Source organism: Lissotriton vulgaris, chromosome 1_1 (genome assembly GCF_964263255.1).
Source record: "Lissotriton vulgaris chromosome 1_1, aLisVul1.2, whole genome shotgun sequence".
Lineage (NCBI taxonomy): Eukaryota > Metazoa > Chordata > Amphibia > Caudata > Salamandridae > Lissotriton > Lissotriton vulgaris.
Window position 1 is genome coordinate 1,047,323,592 of NC_141685.1, and position 25,899 is coordinate 1,047,349,490.

The window sequence follows — 25,899 nt, forward strand, 5'->3', positions numbered from 1 at the left end:
ACCCCCTCCCACCTAACTTGCATAGTAACTTAAAGATGGTGGAGCGTGTCCCCTGGGTGGGGAAAAGTACAAAAAGACTACAAGGGGACTGTGTGGTGATAACTTTTGATAACCCGAGATCAGTGGAATATATTTGTGAAAGGTCTAAGGGTCAAAATGGGGCAACAATTGTGGCAAGGCCGCTTTCTTTCTTTTACATGCCTGTGCAGCATATGGATAATAGATGGAGCTGGATGAGGGGCTCAAACTCTGCACAGGGAGGATGGGGAAACAAAACACGACATGACTCAGTTCGTAATGCTTGGGGAGAAGAGGTAAATGATGGTTGGTCTATAGTTAAACGAAGGAGAGGGGGAATAAACTATTCAGACCAATACCGACATAATGAATGGAGGGACTTCCAACAAGCTCCGTTCCCAACTCCTTGTTTCAATCGATTCAGCAACTTGGAGGCTGTAGATTGACAGTTTGATATCCAGGTAGTAAAATCCCCTGTGTTTTTACCCACCCAAAGTAACCCATTGGATAGTCCCGGGCTGACTCTTCCGCGTGCTGTGACCCCAAGGCAGGAATCTGGAAAGAACTTAATACCTGCAATTGATGTATTAAATGTGGCCAATATCTTGGGAAATGAGGTTGAAAATTCCAAAGAAATGGACACCAGAAGTGTTGAAAGTACGCATCGGAAAAAAGATACATGTTCCTTAATGTTCTGGAATGTGGCAGGACTTAAAACAAAAATCACCAATCCGGATTGGGAGGGAGTGATAAAAGACATAGAAATCATGGCCCTCCAGGAAACATGGGCCACTGACCAGATACATTTGAATGGTTATAGAACGTTTTGTACACCAGCGATTGGGGCTAGACATGGGAGACCAAAGGGTGGCTTGATAACGTACTTGTCGAATAGCTTAGTATATGAGAGGGTACGCTTTTATTCTAAGTGTGAATTCTACCACAAATTAGCAATAGACACCAAAACTGGATTGCGTTTTGTAATTATAAATTTTTATAATAATATTCCAGTTAATATTTCACGTGATATTTTGAAAATGTTAGCGATCGACCTACAGTGTGAGTCTGATAGCAATGGAAAGGAGGTAATGATTTTGTGGGGGGGTGATTTTAATTGTCCATTATGCACAAAAGGCTCTAAAGGAATTTGTGGTATAATGTTGGAGCAGGATGTTAATTTACCACATTTTAAGCACACAGAGACCGGGGATCTGTTGAACGAATTATTATTTGATCATGATCTGGGATTTGCTAATGAATTAACTGAGCAGTCAATACCATTTCACCCAACTTTTATTGGGAGGGGAGCTTCCACCACAATAGACTTTAGCCTCTGGTCTAATGGTTATGGTCATAAATTAGTTAGTTATAAAATAATGGATGCACCACTCAGTGACCACCTACCGCAAAAAATTGAGATGGAGAACCTTTTCTTGGCCTCCTATAATGAGCAAATACAGGTTGTCCCAGACATTACATTAGGTAGACAGAATGGGTACACCCTCAAGTGGAGTAAGGTGGTACCTGAAGACTTTCTTAAAAAATTGTTAATTAGCTGCCCAGAAAATTTTGAGATCTGTTTAGATGAGGATTCCGATAGTGAAAGTATATTAGTTAATTTTAATATTATTGCTTCCACTATCAAAGAGAACCTACTTTTAGTATCAAAAAATGGTTTAACGAAGGGTACAAGATGGTTTGATAAAACCTGTATTAAGGCTCTAACAGAGCTTAAACATGCATTACATAAGGATCCGCGTGATGCTGTAGAGATAAGAACCTTAAGGAAGGCTTATAATGAGGCCCTAAAAAACAGAAGAGAAGCAATTAAAAAAGGAGTATGGGAAGAACTTTGCACAGCCTCACAAACAAGGGATGCATCCGCCTTCTGGAGGGTGGTAAACGCCCCCCTACCATACGAAAATACCAAAGCACGGTTGGAAATTGCGATTAATGAGGATAGTTGGGTCACGCATTTTTCCACCTTGTATACGTCAGTAGATGAGTTAAGAAATACTGGGGTAAACACAGAAGGCGAATCAGTTGAGGAGGAAAGTGAACTTAAAGTAACACTACCAGAGATTGTTGAAAGCCTGGGAGCTACCAAGGGCGGAAAAGCGGCGGGCCCAGATGGAATCCCAGCGGATTTGTACAAGTCAAATATCGAACTATGGGGCCCGATACTTGTACAACTCTTTAATGCAGCTCTTGTAAGGGGATTGAACCCTTCCTGGTTCACATCAATTATTGTACCCATTTACAAGAAGGGAAACAGACAAGATTGTGCCTGCTATAGGCCAATTTCCCTTCTGGATTCGTCAATAAAGATCCTTGGTAGAGTGATTTTAGTTAGATTGCAAAACTGGGCGGAGGAGGCGGGGGTAATTAGTGATTTACAATTTGGATTTCAAAAAGGCATAGGAACAATAGAGCAGGGATTAAATTTGTTCCTGATTCAACAGAAACATACTGTGATAAAAAGGGAGCGCCTATATTGTGCATTTGTTGATCTTACATCAGCTTTCGATTGTGTATCCCATAGTAAATTATGGGACGTGATGTCACAATTGGGCGTGGAAAAGCCGATAATCCAATTCTTAAGGGACCTATATGCAGGAGCATCAGCTGTTGTACGTTTTGGCAAGAAGGGGGAATGTACCAGATCTTTCGGAATAGGCCGTGGAGTGCGCCAGGGGTGCGTACTGGCGCCCTTCCTATTTCTTATTTATATAAATGGTCTGGAAAAGTGCCTGCTGCAAGAGTGTGTGGATATGCCTAAGATCGGAAAGAGATTTATTCCCACACTCCTGTATGCAGATGATGCCGTTTTGATGGCGCGCACCCCCATTGCCCTACAAAAAATGTTAACATCTTTTAACCAGTTTATGCTCGATCTTAATTTAAAAATAAACTGTAGTAAGACTTTTTCAATGAATTGTGGCACGCGCACCAAAAAACAAATGAAAACAATGTACATAAATAATGCCCCCTTAGAAAGAACATCTACCTTCCCATATCTTGGAATTTTGTTTCACGAAACTGGTACTTGGTCAAGTGCGGTGAAGGTACGAACGCTCTTGTTCTCTAAGACAATCATGGCATTAAAAAGTTTTACACGTAAATTGGGAATGAAACCAATCAGGGAAATTTTAACTGTGTACAATGCGACGTGTGTATCTGTGGCACTGTATGGAGCTGGCCTCTGGGGTTATACCAATATAAAGTCACTTCAGATAGTCGAAAATAAATTTTTAAAGAACATCCTATCACTTCCAGAGAGTACAGCGAACTCTATATGCCATGATGAGTTGGGGATTCCCTATATAACGGACACAATTAGAGTACAACCCATCTTACTATGGCACAGAGTATGGACAGTGAACGAATGTGTATTAAATCGAGCCATAATACAGGATGTCTTAAAAATGGGGAGAGCAAAAGTTGTTGAATGGCTAAATTACATTAAAACGTTCCTTAATGAAATAGACCGTTCACTCTATTACAATGATCCGCCTTCCATGGCAAATATTCCTAGAAAAGACCTGAAGACACTATGTATGGAATTCCTCAGAAATAGAAGACAGCTTGATGAATCGAATAAAAATACTGTCACTTCTCATCAATTAATTTTAATAAGTGACAAATTACAGCCATACTTAAGTTTATATATGTGTAATTTTGATAGACTACTTTTAACACGTTTTAGAGCTAACATTGTTTTTAGATTATTTACTTTCCCTGTAATGAATTCATGGTCCAAAGAACTCCCTTTATGTCCCTGTGATGAAATATCTATGCAATCGAATATACATGTTCTATTTTTTTGTAAATTCTATACGCTGCCTCGTAGAAAACTGATTGTCCCCATTTTAAAGGAAATGAATGTGAACAGATGTCGCCTAGCATATTTAGTACTGCAAAAAATGGACAAGTTTTTACTGTGGCTTCATTAATTGAGTATTTTAAACTGGTTTTTAAATTTAGGAAGTCGCTTCGTTTGAATGAACTGTAATAGTGTAAACACTATGTATTGTTTTTAATATCCTCCTACATTGATGTAATACTGTGCAATGTAAATGAAATATGATTGCTGTTGCTTTTATGGTTATACCTTTTTAGCCGAATAAAGTACTTTTTGACTATCTAACCTTAGTAAATCAGTATTGATTTATGCATGGTGAATACGCCCGTAAATATATACAAAGCTACTATGTTCCCTGTATATAATCATAAGGTTGGTAGCATATCTCTACACAGTTCCAGTGTTTGTAATCTCTGTCACTGTCTCTCGCATTGATAAAACTCACCAGGGTGCCTCGAGACAAAAAATCTATGTAGGTGTTCTAACATTGGTAAATATAGCTACCCCCAGGATTGGTCATCTCTGTAGATTTCACTCAAATTGGTTAATGATCCTAGATATCTCCAAGGTCGGTAATATCTGTACAGGTCTTCAATTAAGGCAATCCACTCCAGGTACCATGAAGAGAGGTAAACCATGTAGATATAATGCTGGTTAACTCATAGAGGGATTTGCGCTACGTCTGGGTATTTTTAAGGCAGGTGAACCTGTAAAGCTGTGTTAAATCAATGAGAACTAGTCTGTCAAGATCTGATATGATACTCAGAGCTGTGTGTTGTTAATGAAAAAGAAAGTAAAGTATTCTTTATTTTTCATGAAACCTAGTTGGTGGCATGCCTCATCATGGGGCCCGCCTGGTGACAGAGTGTGTCCCTGGTGTGCTACAACGCCTGTGTTACAGCGGAACAGGTATATTTACTGAGTGTGCAGTGAAGGTGACGTGAAAGTGAAGTTTAAAAACTGTCCAGTGGTCCCATTCCCCAAAGGGAATCACTTTAATATTTGGGCCTCTGGCAGTAATAAAAAACAAGGCAACGGATGTAGGTGGAGTGGTATTTAGGAAACTCCTGCATCCAGTGGGCAGTCTACATTTTTCAGCCAGGCCTTTAGTGTTAACTGGCTTTCCTCAGGACCTAAAAATGTGAAAAGTTCGATCTATAATCTCTATAGTGTGTAGAGCGAAAGATGTGTGGCACACGGTAAGGTGCCCTATGTGTGAGAAGGTAGTTCCTTCTCAAAACATTCACTAGCGTTTAGCTATGAATGCCCCATGAGTTTCCGGCAGAGGTTCTGACATGCATGAATGCTCTGAGCCTTCATGAACACCTATGTTGCTGCATCGGATCTCCGTGGATGGCTGTCACTGAAATAGGCAATTTCTGTACATGACTCCCAAAATGTGTTCTTTCTGCTAAATGCAGTCACAGTTGCTAATCTGGTAAACACCTCTACTCGGATACAAAATTGGTTATCTCTGTTGAGATACAAGTCATCACATAGCAAGACAAGATGTGCCACTTCAGTTTTTTCTGGGCTACCAATGATTTTCACCTAGTGGCCATGAACTCCGCTTGCGGAACACAGCACAAGGCACTTTAAGTTCCTCCATTAAATAGTGGTGGTGGGTACTGCTCCGTTTAAAATGGCTATGGGCAAGACTGACTGAGAGACCTGGACGATGGCACAGGCACAGACAGACCTTTATGTCTGCAACCCTGGTGGTGAGGAGACCCACCAGCCCTCCTCTGTAAAATCTGTATGGGTCCCATTAACGGGGATCCTAACTTTCTCTTTACTGTCTGTACTGTGTTGCAGTGCGGGTTGTGTCACAGGTGTTGCATGACTGATAGAAGTCATGGAGGGTGAATGACGGACAGCGAATACAGCATAAGATGGTTATTCACCTCTAGCTTATCTTTGCCCTTCTTGTAGAAGTGACAACCTGCATTTCATCCATGGAGGGATTCTGCGGTAAAGACCTTTATCTGAGACAGTGGAATATATATCTATAACTGGTCAGATCAGAACATTTGTAAAGCAGCAATACCTGAGCCCCTCCACTTCTGAAGAGCAGAGAGTCATCCACCAATGTAGATGGCCTGGGTTCGAGTATCTGGCTGGCCACCACTTGATTCCACTAACTGACCATTTGGTGACCAACCTCCTTCCCGGTCATGCAGTAGTCTGTGTTGATGCACGTTGGCTGTATTGGGAGAAGAGTATGAATTTTTAGGGTTTGGCCGTGGTATTCTGCCAGTGCCTCCACCACTGTAGAATGAATATTGCCCCCTGAAGTAAGTAGCTGCACTTTGCTGCTCAGTGAGACAGAACTCGGCACATCAGTCGAAAGAAACATTTGCAGTGAGCGGGACTGCTGTTTTTCTTCAAGGCGAAGATCAGCTCCAGGATCCGGAGAAAGCCCTGCTGCTCCAACCTGCCTTGGAAATAGAGAAAGCTGTAATTTGCAGTGTGAAGAAGAAGCACACCCTGGCTCACTGAAGCCTGAGTGGAGGTTTTCATGAGTACGTAAATCAACAAGCTGGCCAGAACGAAATCGAAGGACATATTTAAGATCCTAGGATGAAGGACTTTGACAGTGTTCCAAGACAGGGAGTTTTGTGAGCGTACATTCTCCTTGGCTTAGTGGGAGCCCTATTCCTTTCCAGAGGTTTTTATCCTTTTACATAAGCCATGTTACGTTCGAATTGGCTGGGGCTGGCCACTTTATTTTTGATGTCATTTGAATTCTCTTTCTAGTTCTTTTGGTTCCAAAAATATTGTGGTCTGGCGTCATAATTGCACCCTAACTTAGTTTACAAGCAATCACCAATGTTGTGATGGATCCACTGTGATACATCCGATCCTGTCCTTGCCTTACAAACTAAAAATCGTGGTTTGATGTGTTTAAAAAAATGCATGACGCAGGTGACCGACTATTCAGGGCAACTCGGTAAACAGCAAAAATAGCCACCTGAACTGATGACTGAAAGTGAGCCTAGGTGGGCCAATAATTGGCCTGTCCCCTAAACTGTGGGCCCTGAATCATACACTGCAAAATCGGGATACCTTGTTCATAGTCACTGGTGGGAATTGGGGTGGCCATATTTTTGTTAATAAACATTGCGCATTCCCAACAGCTTGGTCTCCAATTTGTGAAGTTATCACTCCTTGAACCATATACATTTGAGAAACCTGGGTAAAGGCCAGATCTATAAGAGGCAGCTTGATACTTTGTTGCATTCTGTCTGCCCTACTGACGGGATCTTAAAGTGAAAACCTTGAAGTCTACAAAATTTGGAACCTCTGGAGGGTTTCTAACAGTGAAAAACAGATATTTTGATTGACGGCTATCTCTGTATGCGATTCTTATTTAGATAAATCCTTCCATCCACAGATCCAAGATTGCTAATCTTGATACACGTGTTTAAAATGCTTAATACCCAAGATAACTATACAACTGGAATGATATTGTATGTTGTAACGTTTCTTCAAACACGTGCTGCTAATTCTCCAAGATAAATCCAGCAAGGTTGCTGTTATATATATATATATATATATATATATATGTGCCTGTGATGTTGGTAAATAAGGCTACTGAATATGGTAATGTTAGTAAAGGTTTATAACAAAGTTAAATCTTTTAAAGTACTTCCAAATTTGGTACTCTTTGTGGAAGTATCGAACCGTAGTACATTCTACTAGATGTCCTCAAGGTTGGCAATTTTGGTGGATGGCTGCCATTTTGAAAAATACCAGTGATGTATCCGGGTTTCCTAAACTCTACTGATTAGCAAATTAGCTTAACCCTGTATATTTCCTTAAGCTTGGTAATTTCTATAGATATCCCTCCAGATGATAAATATCCACTAAGCTGATAATGATGGTGGGTAGCCAAAGCTGATAAATCAAATATTAACAACAATTCTCTAGTTATCTAAGACGCTTACTTTATTGGCATTGAATTCTCAGGAATTATGTGAACATATAGTAATTAAAATGATCATGCACTTAACACCCGAGTCAATCTGAATAGTCTCTTGGAGTACACAGCGGCTTATAAGAGTTACAACTGGCATGTTCCCCTTCTTCTCTCAGCAGATAATTAGCACAATGGAAACCCAAGTGTCCAACGGCGGCCCAGCGAGCACTGTTATCCCAAATGGCCCCACCATGAGCAACAACTGCCCGACAGACGACAGCAAGACCAACCTTATCGTCAACTACCTGCCCCAGAACATGACGCAGGAGGAGTTCAAGAGCCTCTTTGGTAGTATTGGTGAGATTGAGTCCTGCAAACTGGTGCGGGATAAAATCACAGGTACGGAAAAAGGTACTTGAAACTTATATTTATCTCTTTTTATTGGTTTTGGTGGGTGATTGAGGGGAGGGAGGCTTTTTTTAAGGAGGGTAGTCCAAAAGGAGAATGTGGGCAGGCTGAATGGGGAGGGTGAGAGAAAAAAGGTGAGAAGTAATCATTGAAGACAGAATGGGAGGAGTCAGGTGCCCATGCAGGTCTACAGTCACCCTAGGTATCAGAGAATCAACTACCCAGTGTAAATCCCTCTTTGCTCCTTTACTCATATCTACGTTTTGATAGTAGACTTCAGGGTTGCCAAAATGACTCCCAAGTCTATGGCCTTTTAACCAAAGGTTGCCTACAATACGACACACAAAAGGTTTTCTGGTTGCGGAGAATCAAAAAATAGTGGAAAAAGCATCCAATGAGAAAGTGAAGATCATACTCCTTTTCAGCCACTGCCATACTCATACCGGCCTCTGGACTTCGTTGCTTCACTAGAGTGTGCTTGCTTCTTCTAGAGCTTTAAACAATGTCGTCCCTTGACCACAGGTGTCTCTACTACAGTTGTGTCTGTTCGCTACAGGCGAACACTGAATTTGTTGAGTATCACTGCTGCACAAGAGTCTGTTTGCTCCCTTCAGAACACCTTACTGTTACTAAACGCCAGTTGTCAATTCTGCACTGGGGTCTGTCTTTGCACTGCATCAGATGATGCCGGCCTGGTCACAGGGTATCGCAGGTACATCACAGCTGCACTTCACGCAAATGTCTTAATGTACTTGGTCACTGGGTGTCTCTGCTGCAGCAGTGTTTGGCTGTACCCCCCAGGACCTTCTGCAATGCCAAGGAGTCGATACCTCCTTCCACCCAAGAGAGACAACATTACTTCCTGGAAGGTGCACTGGTGACATTAACTGAGGAGGGCGGCAGCTTGAGCTGGGTTTGTGGGTTTAGTGTTTTCAGTAGGGCATGTGATCGAACAGAAGCTTAAAAAAATACACTTCACTGATTGTTGTTCATTCAACCTGAGTCAACACAGTTTGGCAATCATTACCAAGTAAAGCCACACACCAAAATGTGAAAGAGTCTAGAGCAGTATTTTGCTATATATTTGCTTTCCATCAAGGGTATATTTTCTGAGGGTGTTACCCCACCACATCTACAAGAGAGTGGATGTTCTAATGAATTCATCCCATTACATCTGGGTGGATTCCTTGAAAAAAACAGCAGTGCCAGGTGCGTGTTTTTTTTTTTAAACTTTATTTTCATTTTGTAAAGATTAACAATTTGGCATTAGAAAAAGTGCACTTCAAGCGCAGACCACAAAGTGGTTAAACATACTAACATTTCGGATACATGTCAGGCATAGCTGAGACGTAGATCGGGTTAACATAGTGGCAAGTGAGAAAGTAAAAAAAACGTTAAAAAAAAGTAACATGTAGACAAGGCAGTCAGCAATAGTTCACAATATATGTGAATTGGACACGAACTCCCAAACAATCATGCAGCCAAGGGTAATCAACACAGGAAAATAGCGACTGTCATCCATCTCTACATCACCCTGTGCACATCAACTTGTGCCGCACACATACAAAATGGAGCAAAATATTTCCATCGCCCGAGCCCTCACCCATCCTGGGTCTTCCCCTGCTTCAAATTGTAGGTGACTCAAATATTCCCAGTATGGGGCCCATATATCCATCGGGCGACAGCGGAGCGGCATAATATCATGATAGGCATCCGATTGTGTATTGCAATATGTCATATCTGTATGCCATTCGGTCTCTGTTGGGGGAGGTCCCTTAATCCATCTCATTGGGATCCTACGGCGAGCCAACAAAAGGCCCAGGGCTACCAACTGTCGACTGGTCACATCCTGATCATAACCTAGCAGGGCCATCAGCAGAGTGCAGGCTAATGCCTCCCCTGTAATCTCTCCCAAAACTTTCAAAATCATAAGCCAAAAATGCTGTAGACCAGGGCACTACCATGCTATATGATAGAAGCCTGGGTCCTCTTGCCGCAACGTGGGCATCGTGAATCTTCTCACAGACCATATCTGAATTATGGGACCGGAGTATGATATACCCGATTAAGATATTTAAAAAGGACAAGATGATGACTGCCATTCAACACATTTTTGCATATTACAGAACAGCAGTAAACCCATTGTTTTTTGGTAATATCAGAGCCCAGATCATTTTGCCATTCTGGGCAAGCCCTAGGGTTCCAGGCCACCTGACCCTTCGTGAAAAAGCATGCAACGTTGCTACAACCCGTGTTGGCGTAGACGCTTGTATGAGATAGGTAAGGGCGGGAACCTCCATTGGATCCGCCAGATTGTCATCCAGTAAGCTCCTCATCACGTCACACCCAGTAGTAATGAAACTGCGCTAGCGCAGCATGCGTATCGTTCTGGGCGCTAACCTGGGCCCAGTCGCAGAGAATGTTATTGTCAAGAAAATCACCCATGGTCTGTATCCCGAGCTCACGTAAACTGCCCACTCCTGTTGTAAAATGAGAACCAGCCGCACCACTCCATGGGAAGCAACGGGGAGTAAAGCAGGGTTGTCTGCGGCTTAGCTGTCGATTCCGTCAATAGATAATGTGGGGTGCCTACCGGATCTAATATGTTAAAGAGCCTGACAGGTGCATGCTTGACAGCTACTATTAGACTTATTTCAATACCTAATCGAAATTCTTATATTATATTATTTGAAACTGAAAGCACAACACTTTTCTTGTTAAGATGGCTTATGGCCTGCAACAGTTTTCAAGAGTAAGTTATATAACACTCCATTTACATGCGTGACCAGGTGAAATTCTGGAGCAACCTAAGATAACAACTGATTCCATAAGCAGATTTTAATTCCCCATTTTTACACTGAAAATCAAAAGCGTATTCTAGTCATATCCCACTCCAGGGATTTTCTAGCTAGCTGCTCTTTTAGTTTCAGAATGCTCTGCCGCATCAAATCTTACCAGAAAATCCCAGTTTTCTGATCAAATTAACAAAACCAACTCAAGTACTACTCCCTACAGAAAGCAAGAAAGCACAATCTGAAGCTATTAGCCATGCAAGAGGAAAGCACCCACGCACAGAACAACATAAAAGACTACTTCTTGATGGTTATGTCATACGAAGGGGAATGACATTTAGTGCCAAAGAGATGTTTTTCCACACTTTGGGGTTGAATGTTATACACAAATTATTTGCTCGCTGTCGTCTCCCTTTATTTGATTTAGAGTAGCCTTCACTTTAGAGGTGCACCAGTGAAGACCAGGGCTTTCACAATGGGTAACAACTGTCTTAGATGGATAACTAAGCAGGCTGAAGGAGGAAAGCCCACGTGCAATTCAAAATATCTCCCACGAAAACAAATCTGAAAGCAGGAAGGAAATTCACACCTAGGAATTTCTGAGGAGCACTGGACAAACTGATAGGTGGTCTTTCTAAGGGACAAACCGCACTATTATGCATGGTGAAACACCAAGAATATTTTCTATTTCTCTTAAATCAGAGTGATCATTCCTATTTTTTTTTCACTACACTTGCAATGTGAAGAGTCCTAATGGCACCTAAACGATACAGTCTTGCATACAGGAAAAGCAAAATTTATACTGGCCTAATTTCAATTTTTTACCACAATCCTAAATGTTATCTATTTTATGACTCATATCGTGCACATTATGGTATTTACGTATTTTGAGTAGTTGTATCATGTTAAGAACTAGATAAGTTAATGCTTAGAGGTCTCACAAACCTTAAATACCTACAAACGTGGTAATGAAGCAGTGGCTGAGAGAACATTACTTGGTACTTAAATACTTAAAATGGTGTCACCAACTCTTCTTCACACAAGTTGATTAGAGATCTGGTGTAACGGAGGGAGTTTGTCCTCTTGGGTGCATGAGATCGGTAGGACGCCCTGTTCTTGTGCAGAGTCAGGATAGGTTCACGGCTGAGGTACCTATTACACACACTCCCATTTTGATTATAGAAAGGTATGGTGAGGAGGGGGTTTGCGTTTGGGCATTTCTTTTACGGGATTTTTTTAATTTCCTCCCGTCAGGCCAGAGCTTAGGATATGGGTTTGTCAACTACGTGGACCCCAATGATGCAGACAAAGCGATCAACACCCTAAATGGACTTAAACTACAGACCAAGACCATCAAGGTAAGAGGTGGCCTCACAGCATCCCTCAACCCCCTTCCTGGTTCGCTCTCCAGCGACTCCCTTACTGTAACTTTCTCTTCGTCTGGGATGTGGTCTAGGGGGATGAGTTACCAACTGAGGAGGCAGGAGGCCAGGGTTCCAATCTGGACTTCCCCACTTGTTTAAGTTGAAAGATCCTGGGCATGACAACTAAATTCGCTGCACACCGTGCCCTTATCTACAAAAAATGGGAGTATTTAGAAGCAGGCCAAATGTTGGTTAATATCATTTATGTTGCATTTGTTTTCTCATGATCAGTTTCCTTCTCTCTCTTTTGTATTTCTATATATTCCTTCTCAATCTCTTTCTCAGTCTAAAGTGCTCACTATATCTGCATTTGTTTACAAATTAATCCACGCTCTCTCTGCACACCACATTGTCGTTCTTCTTTTTCAACCTCTTCCCCTTCCTTCTGTGTGTCAAAATGTCCCTCTTTGCATTTCAACTATGCCTGCAAACAAACCATTTAACAGCCCTAAGTGTGGGTATGTGATTGGGATAAACAGAGCAAAGCCTGAGATCTATGAAGGCTTATAGTAGGTGTTAAAAGAGGTAGATTAGATGGCTCTTTTTTATCCATCACTTTATATAAAAATATGTATGTTGGGAGCTTTTCTGAGGTCACCAAAACTTTGATCCTCAGGTTACAGCCCTCCTTACAACTTGGTACTCAACATTACTGTACATATGAGTGTTTAGATGGTGATGTCACCCAAAAGGCTTTTCATAGTCATGTTTGATTGATAAACAAAACCACCAAGTAAGAGACGGCATTTGAAAAGTACTTTTCCACCTCAGTGCTAGGTCAACTTTCAGGCAATAGACACAACCCCTCCCAAAGGTTATGATTTTTTAAAACAATTCACACAGTTTGATTGTAAGACTGGATGTAATGGGTCGTTAAAATGTGGATGCTATTTACCATACTCCACTGATTCCCTCTTTTCAATTGTTCGCTCCATAAAGACTGTTGGGAGGCAGGTTTAGAAAAATATGGTGAAGAGAGCGGTGCACCCTGATTAGATACACAAGCTTGGCAGACGTCCCTGGGAACCAGAATTCTGCACAGGTTCAATAAAACTACAGGCAGGGAAAGTCCAAAAATTCCATAGGCCAAGACTGCTGGATTAATGCACAAAAACTTTAATACGAGCTATCGGAAATCTGTACCTTGACAGTTTAAAGTACAGTCCATAAGTGCTTGGGAACAGCTCACGAATAATTGTGGCTGCTGTCCTTTCTTCATGGGAAATACTGTTCCCAGGGACAGCATCATTTTGAATACACTAAAGTCCCTGTATCCTGGGCTGCAAGATTCCCCAATGCTCAAATGCCTTCTGGGGAATTGGGAGAGGGGTTCTGTAATGCTTGAGGGCCTACTGTACAACAGGATACTAATAATTACAAAAGCTGGATTGCTACTGTATCTGAACACCAGTCCCCCGCTCCGTAGAGGTAAGACTGGATTCTCAAAAAATGTGGGATTGACAGTTTATCCTTAAATGTCTTCGTGAATTTCTGTAACTTATTTGACGTGCTGGGGAATTCGAATAGAGACAAATAGTGGGAAAATATTAGTATAGCTCTAGAAAGGTGCTTCTGACTTCCTGGTTCTCAATGTATGTTTGAGGATTTGAACATGTATTTCCCTTTCCAGATCTGTATAGTGAAGGTTTCTCACTACATCTCCTTAGGGAGGCGTTACTTAACTTGTGGCTGCTCGCTGCACATATAGGGGATTAGCATTTTTGTTCCCATGTCTGCATGTTTGAAGATTCTCACTATATCTCAAGGGTAGTGTTCCTGAACTCCTGCATAACTTGCATCCTTTTGGGAATTTGAACATTTATTTTCACTGGTCGATAGGGAGTTTATCTTGAACTCCTGCATATCTGCTCAATGTTGGGGAATTGGATATTTATTGTTATAGTTGGAATTGATCAGAACTTTGCTCCCACATGCAGAGAAATACTTCTGGTCGTTCTGGAGTTCAGACCTGAACACCCCAACAATGTTTTCCATGGTTTTGTTGTAGTGTCATGCACCAATAAAGATGATTCAAAGTTCTCTTTAAAAACGGGCTTGACCTTGTTAGGAACAAGACCACCAAAATGCAATTAAAGGTTTCTAAATCCAGGAGCAACTGACAAACATAAATTCCACAACATTCTTTTTTTTTTTTTAAGTTTGAAGTTTATTGAAATATAAAGAAACAAAGACAGAAAATGAAGAAACAATCAAAGGTTATGAGAAAATGAGAGTAATCCTACATATGAACGCAGTACATTTTGGAAACTGAAGCATAAAATATGAATAAATAAGCAATGAGAATGAGGAACATAGGAGGGTGAGGAGACATCTTTAAAAATATGAAAATAGATTAAAAATATGATAAAACATTTGCTGTAAATAACAATATGATAATCGAATAAATTAAGGTAATGCATTTATGGAGGTTTACAAACTTCAACCGTACGTATTGGAAGTGGAGGAGGAGGTTTAGCAACTGAGGATAGATAGTCAGTGAGGGGAAGCCATAAGAGATCACGTTTGATTGCTAAGGAGATAGGAGAGACAAAATTAGTGTCAAGTCGGTGATTAAAGCACACTGCATTCCACCATGCAGTAAAAGAAACATCCCTAGCTTGTTTCCAATGCGATGTGATATGGTGGAAAGCAATGGCTATGCATAAGTCAAGTAATTTGTGGTTGGAGTTGGACTCAACAAAGGTGGGGGATAGGGAACCTAAGAAAATGTGTGAAATGGAGAATGAAACCGTAAATTTAAAAATTTTTTGTAGCTGGGACCAAACTAAGTGCCAGAAACGTAATATAGGGGGACATTCAAATAGCATGTGTTTCAAATCAGCTGAAATGGACGTGCAGGACCAACAAGTAGATGGAGTGTCTGGGGAAAAGGAAGACAGGAGCAACGGGGTGAATAATAAACGATTATAAATAAAGAATAAGGTTTGTGTGGTATTTGCAGCCCTGGATGTACTGTGAATCTTGGACCAAATTTTGTCCCATAAAATGGTGGACCACGTGTGAGAGAAATCTTCTTCCCAAGCCAACTCAACCTTAGATTTTGAACGATCAACAGAGGATTGTAGAGATTTATAAATAAATGATGCAGAAAGAGATTGATCAATAGCATTAGAAATCGATAGATAAGTGGTAGGGATAGAGTTAGAGGTTGGGAGAGAAGAAAGATATTGAGTAAGGGATGGGAGTATCGATAAATATTGTTTACGGGATGAGGCAGGTAACGAGAATTGAGTTTGAAGATCTTGGAAAGAAAGAGGCTGATTATCTGAGAGAAGTTGTGAGATCCATTTTAGACCAAGGGAATGCCAGGATTTCCAATATAAGGAACGGTTGCGAATTTTGAGGAATTTATTATGCCAGATAGGTTGAGCGTGGGTGGAGGAGGCAGATGGGTAGGTGGATACTAAGTATGGACGAAGAAGAGAGCAAGAGTGAGAAATGATGGGGGAACATAAGGATGACACCTTAGAGGTAAAGGATAGGACTTCTCGAAAATCGTAAGGATGCAGAAGAGAAGATTCTAATGTGAGCCAAAGGGGAGGAATGCGAGGAAGATCTGAAGAGAGCCATCTCATAGATTGTTTTAATGAAAATGCGTTATGATATGACTTAAAGTGGGGGAACTTGACACCACCAAGGGATTTGTCTTTTTTCAGGGAAGAGAGTGCAATCCGAGATTTTTTGCCTTTCCATAAAAATTTTAATAGAAGGGAGTCTATCGATTTGAAGTAATGATCTGGAATACGGATGGGAATCATGGAAACAGAATAGAGGACTAGGGGTGCTAACATCATTTTGATGGAATCTAGCCGGCCCCACCAAGAAAGGAACAGAGGATTCCAACGTGTTATTGATGTATTGATTTTGTGAGAAAGAGATTCGAAATTAAATTTAATAGTGTCTGGAATACGGGGGGCAAACCAGATACCCAAGTATTTAATCTTTGTGGGTTGCCATGAAAAACCAGAAGAATCAAAGAGATGTTTTTGGCAAAGGGGGTTTAAAGGCAAAATTTCACATTTATCAATGTTAAGACGATATCCTGATACTGTAGAAAAAGAAGAAACTTGGCCAAGGAAGGAAGGTAGAGTTGTTTGAGGATTTGAGCAGTAAAATAAAATGTCGTCAGCGTATACAGACAGTTTAGCTTGTTGTTGAGTACCATATTGGAAACCAGTAATCGTGTCATCAAGTCTAATCTTAGTTAGAAAGGGTTCTAGGGCTATAATAAATAATAAAGGAGACAGTGGACATCCTTGACGAACCCCTCTTTGGAGAGGAAAGTAATCGGAAATCATACCATTTGCGAAGATTGAAGCATGGGGGCTGGAGTATAGTAGAGAAATTAGAGAAATAAATTTAGGGGGGAAGCCAAACCAATGGAGAGCTTGGAACATAAAGTCCCATCCAATTCTATCGAATGCTTTTTCAGCGTCAAGGGAGATAGCCGCAAGGGGGGAGGAAAGGGATGGAGCTTTACTCAGGATATTAAAAAAGACACGAGAATTATCTGATGATAGGCGACCCTTGACGAAGCCGGATTGTTCAGGACCTATAAGATCAGGTAATAAGGGGTCAAGTCGGAGAGCCATAATTTTGGCGAAAATTTTATAATCAGTGTTTACTAGTGATATGGGGCGGTAATTCTTACAAAGGGTATGATCTTTATCTGGTTTAGGTATTAAACAAATCAATGCTTCTTGGAAAGTTCCTTGAGAGGATCCGGAGGCCGCAAAGGATTGGAATAGGGAATGCAATTTTGGGAGAAGAAGAGAGGAGAAATGGTTATAAAATTCAATGGTAAAACCATCGGGCCCTGGGGCTTTACCTCGACGGAGAATAGAAATTGCATGAGAAATTTCCGATTTGGTGATGTCCAGGTCCAATGAGTGAAAGTCAAGATGGGAAGATTCTGGAGGAGGGATGTTTTGAAAATACGAAGTAAGATCTTGAGGGTCAGGAATAGATTCTGGGGTATATAGATTCTGGTAAAAGGAAACAAATTGAGCAAGTATGTCTTTATCTTTGAAGAAAGATACTCCATTTGGGTTTTGCAAGGATTCAATTTTTGTACGTTCTTTACGTATTTTAAGGTAGTTAGCTAGAAGTTTGCCCATCTTGTTTTGTCCGCCGTAGTAGCGGGAATTGCATTTTAGAAGAGAGTTAGAGGCGGCGTTGGTGGTGAATTTATTGAATTCAAATTTGGCTGCGATTAATTCACGTAAAGAAGCTTCAGAGTTTGAGTTATAGTATGCATACTCCAATTTCTTAATTTTATCCAAGAGTTGAGTTGACTTAGAGATTGATTGTTTTTTCTTTTGGGAAACGAAATTAATAATAAAACCTCGTGCAGCTGCTTTGTACGAGTCCCAAATCATGACAAAGGGGGAATCAGGAAGATGGTTATGTGTAAAAAATTCAGTGGAAAATTGTTTAAATTGGGTGCAAAACTTAGAATCAAGAAGTAGGGAATTATTAAATCTCCAACGGCCTGAATGAGGGGAGTAGGGAAGAAGATCAATGTCTACAAAAACGGGGGCATGGTCGGAAATTAGGATGGAGCCTATATCTGAATGAAGGGCGAGTTGGGCCAGTGGTTTGCTAAGAAAAAGATAATCAATACGCGATTGGGAGTGATGTGTGGGGGAATAAAAAGAATATTCTCTGAGGTCAGGGTTACAAAGCCTCCAAATGTCAACTAATGCATTATTCTGTATAGATGAGATAAACTGGGTGTGCATCTTGGAAGGAACAAATTTAACTTTTGAATTTCTATCAATAAAGGGGTCAAAAACTTGGTTACAGTCACCACCAAGAATAACGTATTGGTCATTGAGGGTAACAAGTTTGTCCGAAATAGCAGGCCAGAACATTTTATCAACACCAGTTGGGGCATAAACATTGAAAATAACTAGAGGTATTTTATCTATAAGAAGATTAACAATTACCCAACGACCATCATCGTCACACTCTTGAGATACAATTGAAACATTTAACTTTTTGTGACAGAGTATAACAGTACCATTTTTCTTACCTACAGCAGGTGAATAGAGAACATGACCCACCCAACATCTTTTAAGTTTAGTAGCCTCTGAATCTGTGAGGTGGGACTCTTGAAGAAGGGCTACATCTGTTTTAAGTCTGGTTAAATGCGTTAAAACTCGTTGACGTTTAATGGGGTTATTTAACCCCTTAACATTCCAGGTGACTACGCGGAATGTAGATTAGCATGAGAATGATATAAAGGAAAAGATAAGGTAGGATAAAAAGGTAGATGAGAAGTGTTGAGGAAAATAGTAAGATTACAAGAACAGATGTACGAGAGAGATAGAGAGAAAAGGTGAGAGTAAGAAAAATATGAGAGATAGAAAAGAGTATAAAAGAAGAGAAGAGAGCAAGGCAAGAGAAGAGACATTACAACAAATACAAATGAGAACTGGGGTGTGACGACGCCAGAAGAGGACGACATCAACAACAGAAACTCACGTCATCGAACACCGGAGGAACCAGCTAGGATCAATTGAAGGAAGCAGAAAACTACACCGGGATGGGGAACAAAAGGAGAAAATCTGTGATGAGACAAAAAATGGAGGAGAGACGTTAGGAATACATAAGCACGCTAACTGTAGGGACTACGCAACATTATAACATAATAAACAAGGAAAATATGTGAACAATAGGATATGGGAAGTCGATACTAGGCACAGTAGGGAAACAAAAGGATAAATACTCAATCAATCAAGAAGACTCATGAATTATTAAACTGGTCTGGCAGTGTCCATGTTGATGGTTTCATGATGACGAAGGAATTCTTCAAGGACTTGTGGATCTTCAAAAGTCGTCGTCTTTTCTTTATACGTAACCTTGAAGAGGCAAGGATGTAGGAGACCGAATCTGGCACCAAGGTCGCGCAGTCGTGGTCGCAGATCAAGAAATTGTTTCCTTCGGTCAGCTGTCACTTTGGCTACATCTTGAGATAAATACAGACGATGACCTTCCCAAATAATCTGTTTCTTTGCCTTGGCTGCCGAAAGAACTTGAAGTAAATCGGTATATTGTAGGAAGAGCATGATGACTCCACGTGGTTTGGAGGAAACTCTCGGACCCAGTCTATGTGCACGTTGAATATTAAGAGTGACAGAAGATGGAAGGTCTAGAATTTTCGGTAAAAAGGTTTGGAAGAAGGAGGTTGGATTAGACCCCTCGGTGAGCTCTGGAAGATTGTAAAGGCGTAGGTTATTGCGACGATTTCTATTTTCCAACTCTTCTGTCTGTCGCCTTAAGAGAGAGACATCCTTCTCCAAAGTAGAAATTCTAGAACAAGAAGATTGAAGAGCCTCCGTTGATTGTTCCACTAACAGGACTCTGGATTCGAGAGTGGACCATTTATCGTGAAGAAATTGTAATGTTTTGGTTGTTTCAGCCATAAAGGGTTTAAGAGCTCGGAGTTCTTCCAGAATGAGATCCATGGATGCGGAAGATGGGTCAGAACCTGGAGATGGAGGATCTTTCTTGTGACGCTTCGTGGAGCCAGGTTGTGGAAGTTTACTGGTGACAGTAGCCTTAGGTATTGCCCCACGAGTGATATCCGTTTTAGAAGGAATAGTGTCCTCCATGACGGGTGACGCTGAGTCAGAGTCAGAGGAAAGAGGCAATTTGGTTTTGGAAGCCGTGAGCTTGAGAGTGCGCAGTTTCCCCATAAATGATATGGGAAATAAATAATAATGTGCCTGTGGACTGCGTAGAAATAGGTTATGTGAAGACGGCGCTCTTAAACTGAGAAAATAGCAGTGTTTGGAAGGTAGAGCTCAAAGACAGTGATGTCAGGGCCGTGTACACATGTGAAGAAAAATGCGTCACACAAGGACATCAATAAAATAACACAGCTGGAATTACACTGCATATGGTGCATAATACAGGGGAAACCGTTTGCATCATGTAGAAGAGTTGATAGAAATTATTGGGGGTAGCCAGAAACAAACGGTGTCCTGTTTAATGACTGTCATTGAAGAGCGGCGTCCAAATGAGGAAAAAAGCTTGAAAATAGCATTAGTGTGGAGAAATCCTGAAGAAAAGAATGTATCAAAGGCTGAAAAGCGCCAACATGAAGAATTAGCCACTGAGGAGCAGGAACAGCATAAATTTCATCATTGCTGTTTTGAGCGCGTTTCACCTGTAGAGCGTCGCACTTTGGCGCTGGTTTTCCGCTGACAGAATCAAAGACGTGGCAGAGTCGATAGAAAATGGCGGCCGCTGGGAAGCGCGCCGCGTTATTCACGCAGAAATTGCATTTAAGCGGAGCAGAGGGTCGCAGGCGGTATCAGTCTGCTCACCTCATGCTCCGACGTGTGGAAATGCAGTCGGCGTCCAGAATGGTGCAGCAGGAGAGGAGAGAGCCGCTGGTGTCGGCGCTCGACGTCCGGAGCTCCGCAGTTAAGCCGCCATCTTGTGCGGCGCTCAAGCCACGCCCCAATTCCACAACATTCTAATGTGTACAATGACACACTAGCAGTCTGCTTGAAAGCAAATGGTAGAGAGACAGCATCGCCTCCCCCCTGCACAGAATTGGGAGACAAATAAAAGAAGGTGCATTGTGCTAAAACTCTTGAAAAGAGCAATAAGTATGCATTGTTGGTATGATAGCATGGTAATGAGTCAAGCTTTTATAAGAATGAAAATATTGCAATTCCCAGGTGATATGTGGGCAGGATTCCCACATCTTCAACACTTCCACTGGACAGCTTTGCCTAAATTCTGCTCCTTCTCCATAAATTCCTTATCTACTTGGTTAAGATTATTTTAATCTCCTTCCAATTGTATGGTGAGTTTTTTCAATCTGTTTGCTTTGTTCATATCTCAGGCGTGGTTGCTGCTCTCAGCAAACATAAGGAGATGACGAACGGAGCGCTGAAACTTTTCAGAAGCTCAGCCCTAGTCACAGATCTGGGTTGAATCCATCATCGTTCTTTAGCTCACTTTGCCACCGCAGTTCAGACACAGCTATATGCAAATCAGTCTTGACCCTGTGCCTCATGGGAACAGTCCAGCCTGAACTGCCAAGCCATGTCTAGCCTGCACCGGAAACAAGCATCCTGGGACCGGTTTCGGGCTTCTCTCACCCTATGGTACACTGCATTCTGTCCACTATTAACCCCTCCCCTGCTGATGACGGAACCGCTCCGTCATCAGCTACGGTTGGGCTGTGCTGATGACGGAGCGGTTCCATCATGGCCCGGCCGCCGCGCCTGCGCGGCAGTTGTATTGAGCGGGGCGGGTCATGACGGAACCGCTCTGTCACCAGCACGGCTCAACCGCGGCTGGTGACGGAGCGGTTCTGTCACCAGTATGCGGCCGCCGAGCGGCCGCCCCGCCCCTTTAGCACTGCGGCGGAATAGCCGCCGCAGCGAAAGGGTTAATATTGCCTCATTCAACACAGGATTCTTAGCAAACATTTTCCTTGCAGATTGAGGATGTTGTGTACCTCGCCAACTCAACTGGTTTCTAATTATTCATTTTATGGGTTCAACAAACTCACAGCTGCGAGCCATGTTCCTCAGACTGGCGATGTAACTTCCTACTTGTTATGTCTTGCCTTGTACCCCACAAAGAATTTGTGCCGCTCTGACACAACATTGATATTTGAGCAAAAGAGTTCCTCCAACAGCATAACAGACACCTCACAACTATCAGTAGGCTCACCCTCACCAATATCAGCTGATAGTTCTCCTAGACTGTTATAGATATTCCTCCGTTCAATTCGTACCTTGTGCAACACCACACCCTGTTTTCTCAGCGGAGACAACTTCTAGGCCAGCGATGCTTAGCCTGTGGTCCAGGGACCCCTGGGGGTCTGTGACGCCTAATCAGGGGGTACTGAGACTACTTAGAAAATCAAATAATATTAATAGATTAATTCCGTGTATAGAAATAAGGAAGCAAAATGTAAAACTGAAAATGTTAAATGTTCTATAAATGTGAAGAAATTTTAAATCGGAGGCTAAAAATGAAGTTAGTATCTTCAGATTGATTCGTCGGAGCAGTGCAAGTGCATCTAACAGAATATAATGTAGACAACAGGTGGCCTCAACTGAATTTAGAAAAGGAACAACCTTGCCGCTAAAATTGAAGTTGTGATTTATAATATTTTTTCATTACTTAAATAAATGATGTAATCCTTTGTGCATTTGATCGATGAATGCTTGTGCATGTATTTTTGTTTATTTTTTGCAGTTGAAATCATCTAAATTGCTCTGGGCAGGACCCCTGGCGTCCAGCAATGATTGAATGGGGGCAGGGGGTTCCAATAATGGTTACAATTCCAACAATGATTCAGTAGGAGTCCCTGCACTCTAGTAATATTTAAGTGGGGCTGCACAGAGGTCAAAAGGTTAAGAAACACTGTTCTAGACTATAATAGCAATTAAATAACAATCAAATCATCTTCCAGCGCAGAAGATACTACCCTGCTTCAGAAAACAAAGGAAGTAGCTGTGACATGATGTCTGCCAGCACTGTATGTGCCTAAATAGCTTGAAATATAAAACATCAAACCAAAAAAATAAGTCAATTAAAAAAAAGCTAACATGACAAGCTAACACAACAATTGTCAACTCCTTCAAGGAAGATAAAAATCGGGAAACTTGTTCCTATCATCCACCGCCAGAATCTCAAAACATAACTGTTTACTCTCAAATACTTCAGTCTCCTTATATCTATCTGCAGAGTAAGGTTCCTCAAATCACAATACCCTTTGAACCCTATTACCAGTGGACCTCTCTAAAAGTACATAAGCATTCATGGAGACTTATGACAGCAGTTGTTTGCAATCAGAACTCCATTGTACTTTTGTTCGTTGCTGTGTATACCAAGTCGCTCAGATCCATTGACTGTAGCATCACCCTTGACGTTCAATAAGAACTGCCAAGATGGCCAACAACATGACATGTGCACGATTGCACCACTGAGGCTATGCCGTGGAGTGTGGCAGAGATTTCGCCTACCTGCAAAATGAAATCAGAATTCAGGGAGGGTGTGTGGTCCTACTCCATTGTGATCCTTGAGGTGCAGGGTGAAAGCAGAAGCTGGTCTGCCGATATTTAAATCTCATTCTTCACAAGAAATAATAGCGCTCCCATACACCTGGAACTCCGTCGACATATGCAGTTCAAAATGGAGGCCGGCCACCTTCCTTCTCCACCAGAATGGTTGCCTATCCATAACCCATTTACCGATTACAGCACAGGGGCATCAGAGGTTTCTGCCTACTCCTTGATAGGTTGGCAGCATCTTGAAGTCAGATAGCCTTTCACTCCTGCTACTTGTCACCATGTGTTGTATTCTCTCCCATAAATAAAGATGATTCAAAATTTTCTTTAAAAACAGGTTTCCTCTACATAGCAACTACCTCATCAAGATGAAACCAACCCTTCTCAATCCAGGAGCAACTCACAAATATTCATCCCACAATGTTCTACCAAGTATGTCATGAGATACAAGTATTCTGCTGGAATGAAAGTTTAAATGAGACCACAATACATTTCCATCATTATTTCAAATGAGGTGTTCATGAGGGAAAGGATATTGTAGTGCAGAAATCGAGATATTAACTAAATCTAGGGGGCGGTTTTGTTTGCTAAATAGGACTACTTTATCACCTGCTCTAAGATGCTCACGTTAACCTGAAAATGTATTTGGGATTTGTAGGAACTGTTTCTGCAATCTCCCCAAGTCAATGAGACGAACATGGATAACCTCAGTCTCTCATTGCATGAACTGCAAATGTGTCCTTCATTTCCAGGAGTGATTGTCACAAGCTGTCAGAGGGGGTTCCTTCACTTTATTCGCAAAGGGAGGGCTGAGCATTGATGAAGAATTTATTTCAAACCTTTGAAAAATGTCGACATTTGGAGAAGTCTGGGCTCTTGGAAGCTGCACCAGTTTGCACTGAAGAAAAGATTCATTTGTTTCCTGGAAACAAACGATGACAACTGGTTTTAATGCCTTAGGATATCCCTTGGTATTTTTATGAGATATGTTCATGGAGGTGCCTTTTAATTACATGAGACATTGTGCCTCAGTCCCTGGAAGCTGTTTGTGGAAGCGGCACTGTGTCCATTTTGGTGTCCTCTATTATTAGACTTTATCCATAGAATTGGTGCATTATCATACTAAACTAGAAAGATTGAAATTGATAGCAAAGGAGAATTCTCTAATGTGTATCTCTTGCAATAAACTCTAGTATTACTGCGGATGATATTTAATGTATTGAAACAGGGAACGAGCTTACTCCTGGGAGGAATGGTTGATGCGTAAAGCTCTTTCACATATAGGGCGATTATTCTATCTTGACCCGGAAGGAGATGTTGGCTTCTTGAAGAGTGAAGGCGATTGAAGATACGTTACATAATTTGTGATGTGAATAACGTAACTGGAGTCTCTTCAGAAGTTTCTTCCTGGATACTGACAGCAGACTCATAGAAACGTCAATCAATCAATCAGGGGTTTTATAAAGCACGCTACTCACCCGTGAGGGTCTCAAGGCACTTGAGGGGGGGGGGGGGTGATTTAACAGTTCCCGTCAGCCAAACAGCCGGGTCTTCAGTGCCTTCCTGGTGGTGTTCAGGGAGGGGTCACGTCTGAGGTCAGTCAGGAGCTCGTTGGAAGCCTTGGCAGCAATATATGAGAAGGATATTTCCCCCGCTCTGGCTCTGTGGATGCGTGGGGTTTCGGCGAGGAAGAGGTTGGTGGATGTGAGGTTTCTTTTGGGTACGTGGAGGTTGATTCTGTCGTTGAGGTATTGGGGTCCTGTGTTATGTGGGCATTTGTAGGCGTGGGTAAGTATCTTGAAAGTGACTCTTTTCTCAATGGGGAGCCAGTGGAGCTTCCGTAATTGTTGGCTGATGTGACTGTGTCCCGGGATACCGAGGACTAGTCTGGCGGCGATGTTCTGTATCGTCTGGAGCTTGTGGAGTAGAGACTTGTTTATGCAAGCATATAGGGCATTTCCTTAGTCCAGCCTGCTGGTGATGAGGGCGTGGGTGACTGTCTTCCTTGCCTGGGGGGAGGATCCACTTGAAGATTTTGCGGAGGATGTGGAGGGTGTTGAAGCAGCTGAAAGCGAAGGTGTTGACCTATCTGTTCATGGAGAGAGAGGAGTAGAGTACGATGCCAAGGTTTCAAGCGTGGTCCGTGGGGTTCGGGGGAGTGCCGAGGGCGGCGGGCCACCAGGAGTTGTCCCATGCTGATGGGGTGGTTCCAAGGATGAGGACTTCTGTCTTCTCAGAGCTGAGCTTCAGGCTGCGGGTGCTCATCCAGGCTGCGACGTCCTGCATTCCTTTCTGGAGATTGAGTCTGGTGGTGGTGGGGTCATTGGTGAGGGAGAGGATGATCTGGGTGTCGTCGGCGTAGGACACTATGTTGAGACCGTGCTGTCGGATGATGGCGCCAAGGGGGGGC

General features: G+C 42.0%; 1 protein-coding gene and 1 long non-coding RNA gene across 11 annotated transcripts in view; one reads left to right on the forward strand and one right to left on the reverse strand.

The window, feature by feature from the left end:
• Positions 1-25,899, reverse strand: part of LOC147748497 (uncharacterized) — a 272,878-nt gene that overhangs the window by 201,406 nt on the left and 45,573 nt on the right. The gene's annotated exons all lie outside the window — the stretch shown is intronic.
• ELAVL3 (ELAV like RNA binding protein 3) overlaps positions 1-25,899 on the forward strand; it is a 136,868-nt gene that overhangs the window by 59,423 nt on the left and 51,546 nt on the right. For 5 of the 10 annotated variants that reach the window (XM_086962696.1, XM_086962680.1, XM_086962713.1 and 2 more), the window contains exons 2-3: positions 7,976-8,210; positions 12,254-12,357. In XM_086962696.1, the coding sequence (XP_086818822.1) occupies positions 7,976-8,210; positions 12,254-12,357 (339 nt within the window). The remainder of the gene's footprint in view (positions 1-7,975; positions 8,211-12,253; positions 12,358-25,899) is intronic. The other 5 variants (XM_086962705.1, XM_086962720.1, XM_086962726.1 and 2 more) reach the window with 2 other exon arrangements.